Source organism: Sander lucioperca, chromosome 18 (genome assembly GCF_008315115.2).
Source record: "Sander lucioperca isolate FBNREF2018 chromosome 18, SLUC_FBN_1.2, whole genome shotgun sequence".
In the NCBI taxonomy this organism is placed as follows: domain Eukaryota; kingdom Metazoa; phylum Chordata; class Actinopteri; order Perciformes; family Percidae; genus Sander; species Sander lucioperca.
Genome location: NC_050190.1, coordinates 31,417,993 through 31,437,166, shown reverse-complemented (window position 1 = coordinate 31,437,166; position 19,174 = coordinate 31,417,993). Strand labels below are relative to the sequence as shown.

Here is a 19,174-nt window from a genome sequence, read left to right as displayed (position 1 = left end):
GGTGATTTAAAAATCCGATATTCCGATATAGCGGCCGATATATATTTAAAAAGAAAATCTACAAACGCGTAACAAAACATAAACAGATTTCCCTAACATTAGTTATTTGTAGTTATGTATGAGTCCTCACTAAAATAATATAATTTTTGTTTTATTGTCACAACAGAACAGAGGAACATCAAAATATATTAAAGTTCTGATAAATAAAATGTATAAAAATACAAACTTAAGATATTAAACTTAAAGGGTTAAACACGAGTGTTGCCAACAGGGACGTTTGTAGAGCTCCCTTCTGGTGGACAAACTATGCAACGCTAACACTCATAACATGGTTGAAGGGTGTTTCGTCCGTTTTTATTTAATTTTTTAAATATTCATTTATTGGCCATTATAAATGCCGATACCGATAGTTTGGAAAATGCCTAATATCGGCCCGCCAATATATTGGTCAGGCTCTAGAAATCACTAAAGACAAACAACACTACAGTCTTTGGAAAACGGTTGGCAGCAATGAGAAGCACAGCATACATAATTTAAGCAAATGGGCTAACATGTTCAAAGACATTGGTTTGGTTGCGTTAACGATGAAAGTGAGACTTCAAAAGCTCTCTGACGAAGACAGATTGATACGTACAGTAGGTAGGTGCTGTGTTATTGTTCTAACCTTGCAACTAAAGGTCTTTTATTAGCCAAATTCACAATATTGCCTGAACCTGGCCACATTTATCAATGCACTTAATTCTACCTTTTATACATTTCCACTGCCAACGGCACATGAAGCGATGTCTTGAAGCACTCCCTGCTCTACTTTTTTACGTTTGAAACCGATCTGTTTTGTTTTTGGATAGAGACTGGATCTTGTATTGTCTGTGAACATGTCGATGTGTGGGTGTGTGGATATGTCGTTAAGGATAAACCCAACCAATCTCTCTGGATATGAGGAAAATCCCTCCTCTCCTCGGGAAACCTCTGCCCCAATAACCCACATGACCTTGGACAACTGTAATCCTTTGTAATGTATGTAGTAGTGTCTGCTGAGGGTGTGTGTGTGTGTGTGTGTGTCTCTCTCTCTCTCTCTTTCGCAAACATACACGCACATACATTTGTTGCCATGGAGCTTTATAAGCCTCACTGGACTGCCTGCTCTGTTTACTGTAGTCATTCTCCTCTACTTCCTTAAGACCGAAACACAGAGCGCACACACCCACACTTCCATAATTGTATTCCACTGGAAACCTAACAGAGTGTCAGAGAGCCTTGACAAGCACTGAGTTAATGCGTCAGACTCACCAAACACACACACACACACACACACACACACAGTTGTGCTAGGAAAAGTGTATTTAGAGTCTGGGCCGGTGAACACAGGTTCTTTTGTTTTACAGCAGTAACTGGTGCCCTGCTCCTCCCGTTCTTTTCCCATGACGTCCCAACTGGCCCCTTTTCCCTCCAATTTTTCTTACCGTCCTCCTCCTTGAACAAATAATTAAGTAGAGGGGAGGCTCTACGTGAAACCCCAGGGCCCTTCCTCCCGTCAAAATATGGTGATCCTTTGGAGAATTTAAGCAATTTGGGTATTTCACATCATTATGTCAACTACTTTGGTAAAAGACAAGTAGAGCTTAGATCGGGCCCAAAAAAATCAAGCCCAGCCCGTGCACGTTGTGTCTGAGCCCGGCCCGACACATTAACTGTAATTATGAGCCCGAGCCCGATTTAAACCCGACAATTTTTTTATACGTGGGCCTTTATAACTGACGTTCTACAACTACAATTCCGAGTTGCTTGAACTACAGAAACCTGTTTAGAATTATCTTAATGAATAATGCAACAAGGACGAAGCAGGCTAAACTGCGCTGTTTGTTTATTCAAAATGGAATGGATCACAAATGGATCCGAATGAAGAAATGTAAAAAAAAAAAACTCGACCCTAGCTCCCTCAGCCGAATAGTGTGGGTAACAGATCAAGGCAGCAACATAATCAAAGCCCTGGAACCATATAGGAGACTTTCTTGTCTCGATCACCTAATTAATAGTACTGTCCTTCGCCACGGTCTGCATGCTGACGCACTGGCTGACAACAGTGCTGCAGTTGGGGGAGACACGATGTAGCACAGTTTACCTCACACTCAAGTCAGTGCAGGACATATACCCAGAGCTACGGGATAAGCTGGAGAGACATAGCTTTCTCCCCACCGAATTAGGCTAATTAAGTTATGATTAAAAAAAACACAAATGCTTGATCAAGGGCCCGGCGCGGGTCGGGTCAAGTTTGGGCTCGGGCAGAGAATCTAAACTCTGAAGACAAGCCCTATAATAAAGTACAATGTAATATCTGTAACTATTAACCGCAGACTGCTAATTTAAAAGCTTCCCATATGTCAGCATCAGGATGCTTGATGTGCAACCGAGTGCCAAAGGCCTGCAAATTAAATAACATGTTCACATAAATCTTTTCAACGTTGTCTTGCTTTGGGATTCCCACAATGCCACGGATATCTTCAGCTTACCTACTTCCGAACATACATCAAGACACAAGAGGGTTTAAAAGGCTATTTGTCCCAGTTGTACAAAGAAGGAGAGCGGATTCTAAACACTAACTCAAAGAGACAAACACAAAGAAAGATGAGGGGGGAATCCAGGGTAATCTTTTAATGCTGGGTTTCCCCGGCACTGCTGGAGTCATCAAACTGGACTAAGAGGGATGCACAGAGGTTTCATGGTTTCTCCCTTCAGTATTTTGTCTCTTTTTTCCTCCCTTCTCTTCTGTCTGTCCAACATAAAGGATAGCCAGTGAGGACTACTAGCACAGGGTGCATTAGAGCCACGCACGTAGACATATGAATAGGGATGCAACGGTATGAAAATGTAACCTCACGGTTGTAGTGACAAAAATGATCATGGTGTTCGGTATTATCGCGGTATTTTTAAAAGTGTGTTCAATATGTTCAGGAAGCACTGATAGGCCTACACAAGCTGAAATAGTTTCAAAAAGTTTAACAGTGTTTATTATATTACAAAAATATAGGCAATAGGCTGATAAATGTCCTGAGCGCTGTCATCTCCTCCCTCCGCCATGATTCCAACTTCAAGAAACGCACGCTGTAGGCTACGCAGTGCGCCTGCGCGGCAACTTCAGGAGACTCGGATGAAGCTGGGAGGGATTAAACACACGGTTTCCACAATGTGGTAATCCACCGTGGTAATAATGATATTTTAAATGAAAACGGTCATTGTTATCGTCAACATTTTTATCGTGGTTTACCGTTACACCGGTAATCTTACATCCCTACATATGAACTTACAGTATGAGCTTCTCTCACAATCACATACATTGTTGACTGTACGACTGAGTGGTTATGCAGTTAGCTACCTTGTCCTTGGCTTCACTCAGCTGGTCCTCCAGTTCAGAAAAGCTGAAGCCAGCCACGGTGATGAAGTCACCGATCACAGCCACGAACTTGTCCCCGCGTTCCCTCGTCCTGCTCTGCTGGTATTGCAGCTCCTGGGAGGGGAAGAGAACAGACAAAGACGTGTGTGAGATGTGTGTTTTTCAAACTAAAAGTGGTAAAGCTATGAGAAGGAGGAGGAAGTGAGACAGAGGAAGTGATCAGTGATTTCTCCTTTAAGTCAAAGGGAGAGCATCTGATCAGTGGCGAGGATTTTAAGGTTCCTCAGTTACAGAAAACATATATTATATGAAAACAGTCTATCTCTGTGAAGTGTAACCGCAAAGTGTAGCTGCGTTCCGGAGGCGCCCTATGTTTTTTCACCTCCAAGATGGCAGCGATTGCTCACGGGGGGTGAGCAATCGCTGCCATCTTGGAGGTGAAAAAACATAATAGATCATCATCATCACAGATCTTTTTTTTTAAGGAAATCACCAGAAAAGAGAAGGCATGGAGTTAAATTACAGGAGTGCTTGGAGTTGAAGGTCGATACTAGCTTATTAAACACACGATTGTTCTGTAAATTCCTTGCAGAGACAATTTCATCTGTGAGTTGGGCAGGCAAGACACTCTGCTTCCAAGACGCTCCCGGTGCGGTATGGCGCGTGGCAAAGGACGGAACAAAACCGGAACGCAGCACAGACGCGCGCGCCCGGTGGAGAATCGGAGATATATTTGCATGTATTCATGTGTTCACATAAGGCCTTGGTTCTGTGTGTGGCTGCAGTTGTAAAATCTGCTGTTCCATGTCACTGTGGAACATTACCAGCATTTAAGCACCTCGCCCTGCTGTCCATCTCTGCCCTGCTCCAAAACATAATTACAGACAGGAGAAGAACCGATGGGAGGGAACGTGACACAAACGCACAACAACTCACCGCCTCTAGAGCCTTCAGTCCACTTTTGATATTGTGCACCTCTTTTTCCAACTCCGACAAACTAGTGAAAGACAGAAAAAAAAAAACAGATACAAAGACAATCATTGTCTATTGTCTTGTACTGCACTTCCCCACAATTTTTTAGGTACAACTTCTGTCCTAATTTTCATTTTCAATGTCTTTTTTTTTTTTTTCTCAAAGACTCCTGAAAGAAAGTAGAACTTACAAAATATTGTCATAATAATAATAATAATAATAATAATAATAATAATAATAATAATAATACACATCACCTACTGACTATATATCCTGCAGTAGGGCTTCTCAATTATGGAAAAATTCATAAGCACAATTATTTTGGTCAATATTGAAATCATGATTATTTAACACTATTACTCATGGACTTTGGGAAAGATTTTGCAAAAAAAAAACAGTGAAAACATCCAGAACTGTGAAATTACCCTTAATACTTTTTTTTTTTTTTCCATTCAGTACACAAGACAAAATAAGACTTTACTTGCAAAATGCAATGTGCAAAATAATCGTTTTTCCACCCGATTATTCTGTTTTTGTGATCATTAGGAGCTGAAATTGTAATCGCGATTAAAATTTTGATTCATTGCACAGCCCTATCCTGCAGTATATATATTAGTATAGTGTGTTTAGTCTAGTCTTTTGATTGAGTATTCACTGCAACACTAAACCACATGCACTTAGGCCTGAGCTCCTCTCTGCTGTAATAAAGATACATAGCTACAGTATGGTCAAAGTGTCCCCACGGTAAACTGCACTTACTTGACTTTGGCAGCCTCTGGTACACTGCTGAGGTCTTCCTGGATGTGGAGCGTGTCATTGTAGTTCTTCTCGACGATCATGATCAGGTAGTGCAACATGGTGATGTTTCTGTTCATCACAAGTGAAGACCAAAAGGTTTTTAACAAATCTAGGAAACACTTCTTTATGGAGTTGCTCATCTTAAATACTTTTCTTTAACACTTAAAATCCTAGGCTGGTTTTGCTTAGTTTTAACACTTTATTATTACTTTATTTGCAGACTTATGATATGGTCACTACACATCTTCAGCGGGAATGCCATATGTTGTTATTGTCAGGGGAAGCTTAGATATACCACCATATGGCATGTTAGAGGTGCTATACATATTACTACATATTTATTCAAGAAAAAAAGCATTTTGCATTTACGCCAGATGTCAGGCCCCCTCTTCTATTTGAGCTGTCTAATGTAATTTGCATCCCAAGCCTAGCACTGTCTAGAAAGATTGTAATTGGTTTAAAAAAAATACAAACAAGCCAGAGTGTTGTCCCTCCCCCCGCATACCAGAATGTTAACTTGTTAAGCCAGACCGATCAGGTCTGGCAATGTGAGACTATGCTTTGGGTGATACAAACAGGAAATGTAAAATTGCAGTGGAGTAACTGTGGTTCACCTAAGTCTAATTTGTTTGCATTTTGACATTTTTAACTCATTGGAAATCAAGCTGCATTAACTGCTACGAGTCCATGTTGCACTGTAAACATGTATGGACAGAAAGACAATCAACTGTGTTAACTTTGATACTGAATTCCAAATGTAATAAGTATGAGACAAGATATGAAGCTCCAAGGAGCACATTTATATATGAACTCTGAGCAAATGTGTGGACATGTATCCATAACAGACATCAGAAAAACTGAGTACTCTTGGTCCCCCCATATGGCCCACCTGTCTATGCTGGACTTGGTGTCAGCGATCTTGTTGAGGCTGGAGACCTTGAAGCCGTATGCGTTGCCTCTCTGGCCCTTGTTCATGAAGTTGCCGAAAGCCAGCACCACCTCCAGGATCTGAGTCAGCCTCTTGCTCCGGACCACCTCCTTGGAAGCATTCAGGATGGCTGGAGGAAAACAGGGAGAGAGAAGCAGCTGGAGAGATCATATAGTTGGTGATAGCTATGTGTGGACTTTGCTTAGTGCATCACTTAACCTTCTATATTATATAATGAACTGGCCTTTCTCCATTCCCTTCCATTCCATTCTGTTCCTCTACTCAGCCCCCGTACACACACATGCAAACTAAAGTCTCCCAGAGGCCCAGAGGTTCTCATCCTTTCCTTTGTGTTTAACATCCTTCATGATGATTGATCAATATTCCCCACAAATTCTGGGCAGCGCAGTGGGGAAACCCATCAAGTCTCCATCCATCCATAAAACAGCAGGGGGAAGGGAATATTCCAAACACAACCCCACTCTGTCCGTTTCTTTCCCCCTGAGAAGAGACTGGTCTGGCAAAGTGCAGGTGGTTCCCTCTCTCCACAGAGGAAACCTCAGTGTGAATGTGAAAATCATTAACAAAATCCATATTGTTACAGTTCTTTCTGCAGTGAAACAGCATGGGAACCATTCTTCTGCCTCTGATGACTGCTGTGTTCTCCTGGATGCAGAAAAGCCTGGCGAACCCACTGTACTGTCTTATGAAATGCTTCTATTGAACATGCTGGGTGGTCCAGGGAAATATAGGCTCATCTAGAGTATAATGACAGAGTAACATGAATAATAAAAAAAATACTTTATTACGGGCATCGATGAACAGTGCGGTCTGGGAACATTTGGATCCAACAACAAAGATTGTGGAGGCTTGAATCAATGATTTAACTCACTTTCTTTCCAGTAAAGTATGTGTAAAGATATATTTTAGTTGACTTAAATGAATAGACTGTCTGACAAACAAGCTCTAGCACACACAGGGCTAAAGCACTGCCAGCCCAAATAATGTGATGTGCTCATCAGAGCTGGAAAAGGGCATTTAGGTCAGCGCAGAAATGCCTTTTTTAAGAACTCTGGCTCTAACAGATGCTAGGACAGCTCAGTCATGACACACCCATGTGCACAAACGTGCACACACACACAAGTCTACGGACCTCATTGGAAGCCTATTGCCAGAGTCTTTGAAGTGAGCTGCGGTGTTTACGAGGGAGGCTCTCCCCTCTCAACACGGGCCAGCTTTCCAAAACAGCCTCCTTGGTAACCTGGAAGCTGGCTTGAAGGGAAAAACTACACTGGGCCAATAAACAGTTGGCCACCCGCTCTCACCATGCACACACACACACACACACACACACACACACACACACACACACACTTAACACAAAGAAGGATTTCACAAGTCACTGTGAAAAGCATTGGCCAAAGTGTTCAAAGCTGAAGACATTTTCAGTACATGAAACTATTTTTTGCTTCTAGGCGTGTACAATCATTTGAATGTGGGATGCCCTAAAAGCATGTTCTTTAAAATCTAATCTTCTGCTCCATTTGTGTTTAGCAGTGTTATGAGAAACTGTTTAAACCTCGGCAAAGTGCACCGCTTTAGGACAGTGATTAGAGAAAGAGACTAATGTCTATTAATGGTTCAGCCTTTTAAAGGATAAAGAAAGCTGCTGTTGCATTAGGCCTGCAGTGGAACTGTATCTGGCATCTGATCAAAATAAAGTGTGTGTGTGTTTGCTTGTTTGTTTGTTTGTTTGTTTGTGTATGTGTGTGTTTATCACCCAGTGCAACAGTGTGACTCAACAATGCAGCTCTATTGCACGGAGGAATAAGATCTATCAGGCTTTGGCAAACAATACTTGTTCTTATGATCTATTTGTTGACAAAGAAAAAAAATATATAGAAAATTGCCAGCCTTATGCTGTAAATGTCTAATCATTGAGAGTTAAGCTCTCTGCCTTATAGTGTTCTCCAAGGTGTTTGTCCATACCTTCAACCTTAGGCTTGGTTTCAGCGAGGCGCTCTGCAAACTTCTTCTTAAAGAACAGAGCCTGCAGTCTCTGCTGGTAGTGGTCAATTCTGATGAAGGGAAGAAAGAGGTTAAAGGAGGAGAAAAGGGGAAAACCGAAAGGAAAGGGTGAGTTGCATTTGTGTCCAGGGGAGTGTAAGTTCAAAGCTAGAAGTCACCCAATCGTATAAAACTCCCCTCTCAGTTTTCACAGGCCTTTTATCATCTAATAGGCTCCCATCAAGTTGGAGAGTTGAAAAATGGGTATGTTAAACTTGTCCAAAAGTTCACTGAGGGAGGGAGTGGCAATTTCAAAGAAGGACTAGGGATATTAAATGGCAAAAAAAAGAAAAAGAAAGAAGGAAATAACTAAATCCCAGATGTATTCCTACGACCAAAGGAGATGTGGTCAAAAAGAAAGAAAGTGGACGGGGTTATATTTCACTGAAGGAAAATAAAAAGTTTAATTATCTTGAACAAACAGTGCAGCTTCGGAGAAAGGATGGAATGCAGAAAAGAAAGGCACTGATTTAAAACTTCTCCGCTCTCTGATGTGATGGGAGTCCTCAAAGAGCAGCCATGACTTCTTTTCACAGCTAGAATGATGAATCACCCTGAAGTCTGAGGCTTTTTTTTTTTTTGATCCCAGCCTCTCCATACTGCTTCAAAAGCTCATTCTTTTTGAACAGATACCGTGCTCTGCAATATTTTAGGATCTATTTGTGGTTGACTGGCTGATGTCTTGATTCTCCACAAAATCTGCATGTTGTTAACTTTGGAAATCTTCCAATGCAAATGCTGGCCATAGACCGTCTACATGATGCAAACCTATCACATCTGTTTTATAACGGAGACACTCATGACCATGGTGAATATGCGTACCTTAATATAAAGTGTTATGCTCACTTTTTTTTTACTAATCGCACTACATCAACGTTAACCAGCAAATTGCCGATCTGTGAAATTCTGAGCTTTGCAGATGGTTTGGCTGCATTGAAAAATGTAGTAGACAACAGAAATCAGATACCTAACACACCGATGTTTTTGTATGGTAAATGTAGTCCTGGGTACCTGCTCATTTCAAAGAGGAAGCGATCAGCCCGCGCCATGCGCTCCAGCTCATGTTTGTGCTCCTCCAAGAGATCAATGTCACTTTTTTCTGGGACAAACTTCAGCAGCTGCAAAAGATGTGCGGACAACGTTAATCCAAATGCTAACGCTGTTGTCTGTGGAGCCAACTGAAATGCTAAGTGTCTAACGCTTTCCTGGAAATGTGATATTAGCTTTCGTTTAATGTTGATTAACTTTATCACTGTAGCTTTAAGCTTTCTTAATCTCTCTAAAACTTTAACAATACAAAATGACATACTAAAATACCTATATATAACAAACCTATTGACCATCGCAGGTTTTTTGCTTTCTGCTTCTTTGTCAGAAATAACTGATATCTATAATATAATATCCCTTTTTCTGGGCCAAGTGCTGGTTAGAAAAAGTACATCAAACCTCTGTGAAGCAACAATAGAATATACATTTTCTTTTCCTATCAATCAAAGCCATACACATTGTTTTTAGCTACCCAAACAGTCACAGTAGCAGAACTCTTACATATCATATATACGCGATCATTTATCAACCTCACCTGCTCCAGCATATCTTTGGCTAGCTCTTCCCTCTCATCCATCTCGAGGATCGCCCTCTTGATCTCTTCATTGCTCATTTTTAACCTGCAAAGGAAGACAACTGTTTATTGAAAGTTATTTAAATTACATTCAGTAAATGTCATATAATTACCACATTACAAACACACAATAGAGAAACCTGCAGTGGACTGATACTAATACTCTGAATAATTATAATAATCATTTCATAATTTATACTCTTTATTGAACACACAGTCCTGAAATACACATACACACATGCGTCCTATAAATGCACTAATGGAGAGATGTCAATGCTGGGCTGCGAATGCTGGACAGGCGTCCTGAGCTACCAGATATCAGTCCACACTCCGTACTTCAGTCCGTACGGGGACTTGAACCAGCGACCCACCCCTACGGAGTGAGCTACTGCCACCCCCTAAATAGAATACTGGTCTGGACCAGTGTCAGCCCTCGGGAGCACTGCCAGCTGTTTTCAGTACATCCGAGCAGTGTTAAGTGTGCTGGGTTGTAATCAATAACAACATTGTTAGCCTGTGCATCAAAAGCCTTATTGAACAACTGCTGACCCCATTTGGGTCTAGTGTGTACCCTCGGGTCATTTGCTATTGACACTAGACTGAGTTCAGGGACCATGCGGCAGTTTAGTCAGACAGAGCAAGCTCTCAGGAAGCCTCTTTATTGATCTGTAAAGGGAGAGCTAGGATTCAAATTCTCTTAAGGGCTTTGGATCATTGCTGTTGGAAGACACACAGATGGAGACCATATTGTTGAGTGGCTTTTAAATGATGACAATTGATTCCAGTTTAAATATAGTAAGACTCAAAGCCCCTCGGGAGTTGGCTGACTTTACGTGTTATGCTTAACTTATTTCATATGACTTAATGTGGAGACTGATAGTACTTTAAGGTTTAAAAATAGACCTAAACCTTATTGGAATCTAAACACTACTCCAGAGATACACCCTGGACAATGCTTTCTCTCTGTCATATGACTCAGTTTGCTCTTACAATGGATGGAAATTCAATTACACTGACAGATGTCCTCGTGTGTCTATTAAAAACACATTTCCTGCAGCAGACAGAAGAAGCACCTGCCTCAGGCAGCTTCACACCGACTTACAGCTCTAACCCCTGACCCAAAGGCTGCAGTGTCGTATTTCATAAAAGGGGCATAGCTCAGGGCGTCTCTTCAGAATTATTAAAATTAACAGATAATAACTAGTTGTTTACTGATGGTACAATGTAGCATAATGAATATGTAGTTTGAGGCTGCATGGCTTCAGTCAAGTCTTCTGTTGACTTGTTTTTAATTCCCTATAGTGCTTTTTAATCCTTTGCATCCTTACACTGGCTTCCTGTCCCTCAAAGAATTGATTTCAAAAATACTTTCTAAAGCACTGGACGGTTTAGCGCCAAAATACATTTCTGATCTGCTGCTACACTATGAACCGCCCGGACCTCTCAGGTCGTCTGGGTCAGGTCTGCTTTCTGTCCCCAGAGTCAGAACTAAACAGGGGGAAGCAGCGTTCAGTTTCTATGCTCCACATATCTGGAACAAACTCCCAGAAAACTGGCAGCTCTGCTGCAGTTGTTTTAAATCAAGGCTGGATACTTTTCTCTTTGCTGCTGCCTTTCTTTAAATTACTGTTTATTTGTTATACTGCACTGTAACTTTTATTCTTGCATTTTATGCCAGTCTTATTCTATTTCTGTTTTATATTTTTAACTGTTTTTTAACGGCTCTTTAATGTTTTATGTGAAGCACTTTGAATTGCCTTGTTGCTGAAATGTGCTATACAAATAAAGCTGCCTTGCCTATCATGTCAGTTGCTTCGTACTTCAGTTTGTATTGTTATCTCTGTAATGTCGTTTATCTGTTTTAATCTTAAACCATGTGCCTTGACTGGAAAGCACTTTGGGTCAACGACTGTTGTTTTAAATGTGCTATATGAATAAAGACGACTTGACTAATATTTCCGGCGGGAACCCTTACTTTGAAAGAAGGATGATACAATTCTGTGCACGTCTACCGTCGATGACAGACAGCTCTTTGACCTTCCGCGTGCTGACGTATATGTCGTCCATAGAGCCCGTCTCTTTCTGCAGAAGGATAAAAGACAAGAGATCCAGATTACCTTTGCAACATAGTTCCATTTATAAGAGTGCTCCTATGATATGCAACGCCTGCCCAATGAAAGGCCTCCTCCTCCTCACATCTGTTTGCCATCTTTATCTTGTTGAGAGAGGACATGACCCCTTCTAAGCATTTAAGAATGCATTAATTTGGTGCAGACATTAAAGAAAAGTACGGGAAAAAAATTGCAGTTTGATTTGACACTGCCAATATCAAGCACAGAATAAAAGAATAAATTAAACTCCAGCCAAATACTTTAGTTGGCCCCAGGTCAAGTTCCGTGACCTGCTTTTGCAGTCAGTGACTGTGAAAGCATCAGTTCTCAGAGGCCATAATACACGTCTCATTAAAAATGATAAACCCTAGACGGAATTGTGGAAGGTGTATGAAAAAAATATTCAAAAGGAGAAGAAGAAAAAAAAGTAGACATAAATAAGCAAAAACAATAAAACCGGTCCTGTGAGTGGAGATTTCATTTGGTGAGTCACCACTGCGAACACAATGCAGGCAGGGCTATAAACCTTAGTTTGGGCTAGTCACATATTTCTGTAAGCTTCACACAAATGTAGTATTAAAATTCCACAAGGAGAAAGAATACATGTCTGAGAAAACCGGTAGGGGCTGCATGTTAAACACATTCTATTTATGGTCCGAGCCGGTTTTCTGCTTGCCAGAGAACGTCCTTTTTGAGGTTGCTGGCTATGACGTATGTAAAACAGACGCGGCTTGTAAAGAAAATGTCGGTTTTCCATGCCGCCGTTGACCCACGGTGCCTGGCAACAGACTGAGGTTGGCAATGGGTTAGAGGGACAACTCCCAAAGCCCTCTCTCTCCACGCGCTAAAGGAATTTTCGCCAACTTGTGTATAGCATGTGCACTCAACCCATGTAACTGGAGACTAGCCCTTTCATCTTTTATAGCTGTAGTTATTAAGTGGCGTGATCAAAATGAGGTCTACTGGTTTCTTTTTCTCTTGTGCAAGGCAACGTGGTTGTTGGGGTTTTGCATGCTAGTGGATGCATTTCAATGCAGGCTAAGTTCATGATGATGAATTATGACAATTAAGGCAATGACAGATAATGATGGTAATAATTGGTAACACACACGAAAAACTAAGATGAAAATGGAGATTAAAATGGAAAATAAGGCAATGATGATAAAAATGAATGCTGCATTTTGGTTTTTTGACCCTCCACCAAGGGAAACTGTCCAAGTCTACAGCCAACCACGTACTGTATGCACCGTCTTACATTTGCAATACACCGCTATTTCATTCAGTGGTGGAAATAATGTCTTCAAACCTACAGTCGTTGATATTTTTACCACTTGAGGTCAGCACAACAGGCTGTAAATTCAACACTGACATACAGTATTATCACCTTGGAGTCATGTTTTTTGGTGACATGACAAATTGAGTCCTGTGTGCACTCTCCTTTGAGCTCTGTGTTAGGCCTCCACCATCTCCTGAGTGAAATATCTGACTCTGTAGCTGCTAAATGCTCCACTATGCTCACCAGCTAGTCACTGACTTTGTGTCTGCCATTTGGTGTTGGGCAGGTAGTGTACCGTGGGTTTCAGAGTGACATTATGAGAGAGAATGAGCCAAGTCGTCTGACCTATTGTTAATACAAATGTATTGATAAAATCAGCTTTAACACTATCCCAAGAATCTTCAGCACTTAGCACTGTGTACACATCCTACTACACACCAGAGACAAGTCAAACAATAACACATTCATTATACAAGTAACTGGCCTCCCTGGCTGTCTGCTGCATAGCAGAGGAGAAGGTGATAGAGCAGTGAATGAAGGTGACCATGAGATAAAGATGCTGGAAGGCTTGTAACTCACCTGTTTGAAGGATTGGTTAGTGAGCAGGTCCTGTCAGGCAGTCGGAGAGTGCAGAGAGACACAAAAAAAATTGAAAACACATGCAAAGATTAGCACTTCAAGCGGAAAGAAAGTGGTAACTAGAGCAAAGAACTATAACTATGCACACTACAAGCTGAAGCTGGGGAGTTGTCTTTGAGAAAAAAAACCAATAATAATCTACTGTCCAAGTCATCAGGGGCTCATGAAATCCATATTGAACGTCTGAAATATCTCTGAATAGGTCAACAAAAAAGCTTTTAAACTATGCTCAATTTTGGTTTCTGTATACTTAAAAGGAGGTCACGATTGTTATAATGTATTCTTTTGATTGCATCTACATCTGTCTTGACATGGAAAAACAAGAACATGAAAAATGAGTGTGGTAACTTATCCTACAGAGGGGGAATGTCAACAAAAGTCCATTTTAAAAAGAAAGACCAATGACAAGCTTAAAAAAGCAATTATGCCATGTATAAACATTGCAATATTGTCCAGTTGAATTGAATCGGGCTCTTGCCAAATGGAACCGAGTTGTCAAAGCTGGGAAGATATTGGGTTTTTTATTTGGCCATATCCATAGAGATCGCCATTTAACCGTTGGACTGTGCCAATAAAAACCTGCTCTGTATAAATAAATACACACAGTAAATCACTGTCAGCAAAAGCCTCAAATGACCCATTACTCTTTAATAAAAGCCTGGAAAGAGAAGTTGTGCTTATAGATGTCAGAGGGCTTTTAAGCATGGCCAGTAAAATACCTTGTGAAAGGAATTCAACAATGGTAATGTCTCTATAGAGACTCTTCCATTGAGCCTTTAAGACCTTGATTTATACTTTGATTAATAGGAACTCATTAGGGCTTATTGACATTCCACTTAAACCCATTTGACGCAGTAAAATATATAAATTTATGCACACAATATTACCACACGACAAGTGGTGTGTAATTAGTTTGTAGCATGGAGGGAGGTAATTGCTATGTACTTTATGGTATAACCCCAAAGGCATGCATACTGCAATTATCCTATTAGTTAGTCCCCTGGTTCAACATGCTTTCGTCAATTGCTTTATTTATTTAAGTGTTTGCTTCGTGACTCCTCGTGACTTCTGTGGTGTTTCCTCTCCATTGCCCTGATCCATGAGCCCGTGAAGACCCAGTCAGTTCCCCAGTTCTCACACTAAAATGCTCTGCAGATACTAGGGCAAAGCTTGAGCACGGTGGCATTTCTACAATAAGGCATTCAGCAGTGAACAGCTGCTTGTGTTAGCCTGGAGGCTGGACCCTTGGCACTCTCAAGAGTCCACTTATACAACATCCCACACCACAGCCCATCACACACACACGGTAAACAATCAAGGCAATATTTGAACTTCAAATGCAACGGTTATTAAAAGAAAAGGCATAAAATTGATTTCTTGGTCTATTTGTAAATGCTCGCCAAAACTTACATACACTCACTGCACTGCAATTCAAAAAACTGCATTCCAGAATACTGTAATCCACTTGCTAACAAATCCAAACCTGTTGTCTCTGATAGGCTGAAAACATCTTCTCTATGTCCTTGAGGTCAAGAATCTTGAAAGCTCTCAGGTCATCGATGTCATTCCATATGGTGCCATTGATCACATTCTGAAAAGGGGTAAAGGGACATATAGTAAGGGATTCATAATCAAATACTGATTAGCATTGAAGGTACTACTTCTAAATGTTGCTCTGCGTTACTTGCTCAATACTTGAAATCAGGGATGAACAGATGCTTGGAATTTGTTGCGCGATTTTATCATCAGCTAAAAGACCATATCTTTATACTGCAGAATAACCACTCATAAGATCTCTAGGGCCATAATGCTCTGCTGTAAAACTCCAAGGTAATGGAATCATGGCTTTCATGAATATGGTTGGTTACAAAATGAGACTTTCCTTTTCAATTAAATTAAAGTTTCACTACTTGCACGCAACATCAGTTTGCCAAAGCAGATGTTCTCATTAGGGCTGGGATGATATGCTTTGGTCCCAATGGGATTCTTTGCGATACATGGTTGCTGATTCTATTTGTATTGCGATTTTCATTAGAGATGGTTGGATACCTTTTTTTGCTTCCCGATACTGATTCCGATACCTGAACTTGCGTATTGGCCGATACAGAGTACTGATCCGATACCAGTGTATCATATATTTTATTATGTTTTACAGCTGTATACTACTATCCCTGTATGGATGTGATATTACTTCTATTTTTGCTGTACGGCCTTGCTCAGGTTAAACCTTTTGTGAAACATAAACACAAACAATGAATGCCATAGAACTTTCTGTTATTATCCAGTTTGACAGTCAGTCATAACAGAAAAAGAACATAAATAAACTACTTTAAAGTAGATTTTCTTCTGGGATAAATTACGTGATATCGGATCGGTGCATAAACCCGGTATTGGAAAATCTCTTAATTTTAATGTATTGCGATTTCATAGTATTGAGTATGGCGATTTTCTTTTCCATTTTAACCAAAACAAAAGTTGAATAATACACTTCTAAAGACAATATGTCATTTGACAATTCTAAAAACTAATTGTTTTCTAAGAAGAACGTGCATCACATGTCAGCCAGTCAATCTGACATGCATTTCATTTGTAAAGAAGTACATAACATGTAATTTCTGCATTTTCTGCTTTCGGACAGAATACGGATATGATGTAGTCGCCGTCAGCGGTACCGTTTAAACAGAAAATATTTAGGTGAATCATTGGTAAAAAAAAAAATTAAATTCTAGGGAAAATAATCGATTTTAAAAATCGTCTCAAAAACAAATCACGATACATACAATTTTCAATTTTTTTCCCCCCTCACCCGTAGTTCTCATTGTTCTCTTACCTCTCCCAGTTTGGCCCAGTTGAAGGACTTCAGGGGATGAGAAGGCTGAGGGATGGACTTGGAGCACATGGTGCTCGCTGAGTTGAATGAAGAGGGAATAGGAGGAGGCGGGGCTCCAAAAATGGGAGGGGCTCCTGGAGGAGGAGGCGGTGCTCCAGGTGGTGGGGGAGGTGGTGGAGGAGGCGGGCAGCTGAATGGTAGCGGAGGAGGAGGTGGAGGAAAGCCAGCCATCATAGGGGGTGGAGGAGGAGCCATGGGGCCGCCAGGCGGAGGAGGGAGAGGGGGGAAAGACACACCGACGCCCTTTTGGTAGGGAGACGGAAAAAAAAGAAGATATTATACGTTTTGATTTATTAACACATTACATAGATTTAGCGAACACCTTTGTCCAACGTGATATAAAATAAGTGCATTCATACTTAAAAGCTAGACGCCATCACAAAAAAAACTCCCCAAAAAACAGCCTGTTAGAGAGATTTTTAAAATAATAATGTCAAGCCTAAAACGGAGGCAAATACCAAAAATGCTCTGACATTTTTGATAATATGCTTGTTTGCTTCCTTATGGGAGTTAGATATGAAGAGAGAAATTTAAACTGTGCGTTTGACTCCACAACAATTTGCTTAGCATAGACTGAAGCAGGGAGACCGCTAGCTTTCACAAAATGAGCCTTTTAACTCCAAAAATGGTCTTACTTACTTAGTACTTACTTAAAATGTTGTATCTTGTTAGCAAGCAATCAATACATAACAATACGTATAAAAAACAATGCAGCGATAGCAACTTCATACAGACAACAGGACTTCTGAGATGCTGCGTGATTAGTAATTAGCTCCAATTAAACGTAAGCTAAGCTAATTAAGCTACAGTGGCTGTGTTCGAAATCAGTAAGTATGATGTAAAAGTGAGTTCAACTGCATAGCATGTGGATTTTGTGTATGTGATAAGTCCGGATACTGTATACACTAGATTAGCAAGAATTGTCCAATGGGGGACGGCGCGGTAGACAGTTTAAATAATTAACCACTGGCTAAAATAATTACAAATGATGGCGAGTTTAAGAAAAAAGGATATTTAACTAAAATATTTAATAATTTTAGTATTATCTGGAAAATATTAAAAATTGAGTGGAAGGGGTAATGTTGAATTACATTTGTAATAAACTATTTTCAATAGCAGCTTGGACCGCTAACGTTGCGATCAATACAGTCATGATGCAGAGAAGAAGCTTGCGTAAACTTCAGTGTGTACAGTCTGCTGGTAATGGCATACGTAATCATTAATTCAGTAGACAGTATGCACTACATACTGATTGCATATGTAGTATGCAATATGTCACTATGCGAACGCAGCCAGTGTCTCGTTTTCTCTTGCTACCTTTGACTGACACACACACACACACACACACACACACACACACACACACACACACGGCTGTCAGGAAACTTAACTCTCTCCCCTCTCTACCCCCTTTCTCTGCCCCCCCCCCAAAAAAAAAAACAACCTCTGGACTCTGAAGTTGCTGCTGTTGCATTTTTGCACATCTTTCTGCACTACCACACCACATACTTTTTTTTTGCTGCTTGTGACATTCTTGTGTTTTTGTCTTGTGATCTTGTCTTGTGATCTTGTTGCCGTTTATTGTTTTAGTGTTAAAAAATGTCCCTATCTGTGGGCACTTTTTTTTTTTTACGGTGGTAGGAATGTCTTGTCTTATCTGTTGTGCATTTTTTCTTCTTCACCGTGGGATGGTGAGAAACAAACTTTCGATTCCTCTGCATGTCTAGCCCTTGTGTTGTCTTCCTGTCGACCATGCAACTTTTTGTTTTTCTGGGTCAAAATGTAAACTTTTTTTCAACGTTTTGGACGTCTTTTTCGACACTTTTGTTGCTTTTCCACCGATGTTTTTTTCAACGTTTTTTTCTGCAACTTTTGACGTTTTTGAAGCTTTTCCCGACATTTGTCACTTTTTTCAACGTTCTTTTATAAAAAAAAAAAAAAAAATCTAATGCTATGAATTTGAATACAACTTGTGAAGAGCGTTGTAGGGAGCCATCCACGTTATTTCTTTTGAAAATTTGGTTGAAAGAAACCAAAATTTCTGATAAAGAAACTTTTTGAAAATGGGTCAGAGGACAACAGGAGGGCTAGTATATGTGAAGAAATTAACAATAACGGTGACCACACACACACACACACACACACACACACACACACACACACACACAGTTCTACAAACGGACAAAAGAAAGAAGCAAGGAATATAACTTGGAATGGGATGAGACTAAACAAGGCCAGGGATGGACAAAGGTAATGTAAGTTAAGCTGCGGGCTGAAATTTAAATAGAACCCTCGCACGCAATGAGTAAATATAACAGCTGTGGAGCGGTTGGAAGGCAACATTGACTGTTTCCTCCTTGCACTAGTGTCTGTGCTAAGACACACCTTGAACCAATCTCTGTAGTGGATGCAGTGAGATAAGGTTCATATTGACCTTGTCTAATTTGCAGTGAGAGGCAAACAAATATTTCCCCTAAATTC

The 19,174-nt window shown here is 40.5% G+C and overlaps 1 protein-coding gene across 4 annotated transcripts in view; it reads right to left on the bottom strand.

Moving 5' to 3' along the window:
• daam2 (dishevelled associated activator of morphogenesis 2) overlaps positions 1-19,174 on the bottom strand; it is a 112,519-nt gene that overhangs the window by 6,520 nt on the left and 86,825 nt on the right. For 3 of the 4 annotated variants that reach the window (XM_031321346.2, XM_031321345.2, XM_035994467.1), the window contains exons 14-24: positions 16,634-16,936; positions 15,287-15,394; positions 13,744-13,773; positions 11,753-11,859; positions 9,739-9,823; positions 9,168-9,274; positions 8,079-8,167; positions 6,051-6,219; positions 5,123-5,230; positions 4,328-4,388; positions 3,374-3,505 (exon numbers count right to left, since the gene is read on the bottom strand). In XM_031321346.2, the coding sequence (XP_031177206.1) occupies positions 3,374-3,505; positions 4,328-4,388; positions 5,123-5,230; positions 6,051-6,219; positions 8,079-8,167; positions 9,168-9,274; positions 9,739-9,823; positions 11,753-11,859; positions 13,744-13,773; positions 15,287-15,394; positions 16,634-16,936 (1,299 nt within the window). The remainder of the gene's footprint in view (positions 1-3,373; positions 3,506-4,327; positions 4,389-5,122; positions 5,231-6,050; positions 6,220-8,078; positions 8,168-9,167; positions 9,275-9,738; positions 9,824-11,752; positions 11,860-13,743; positions 13,774-15,286; positions 15,395-16,633; positions 16,937-19,174) is intronic. The other variant, XM_035994468.1, reaches the window with a different exon arrangement.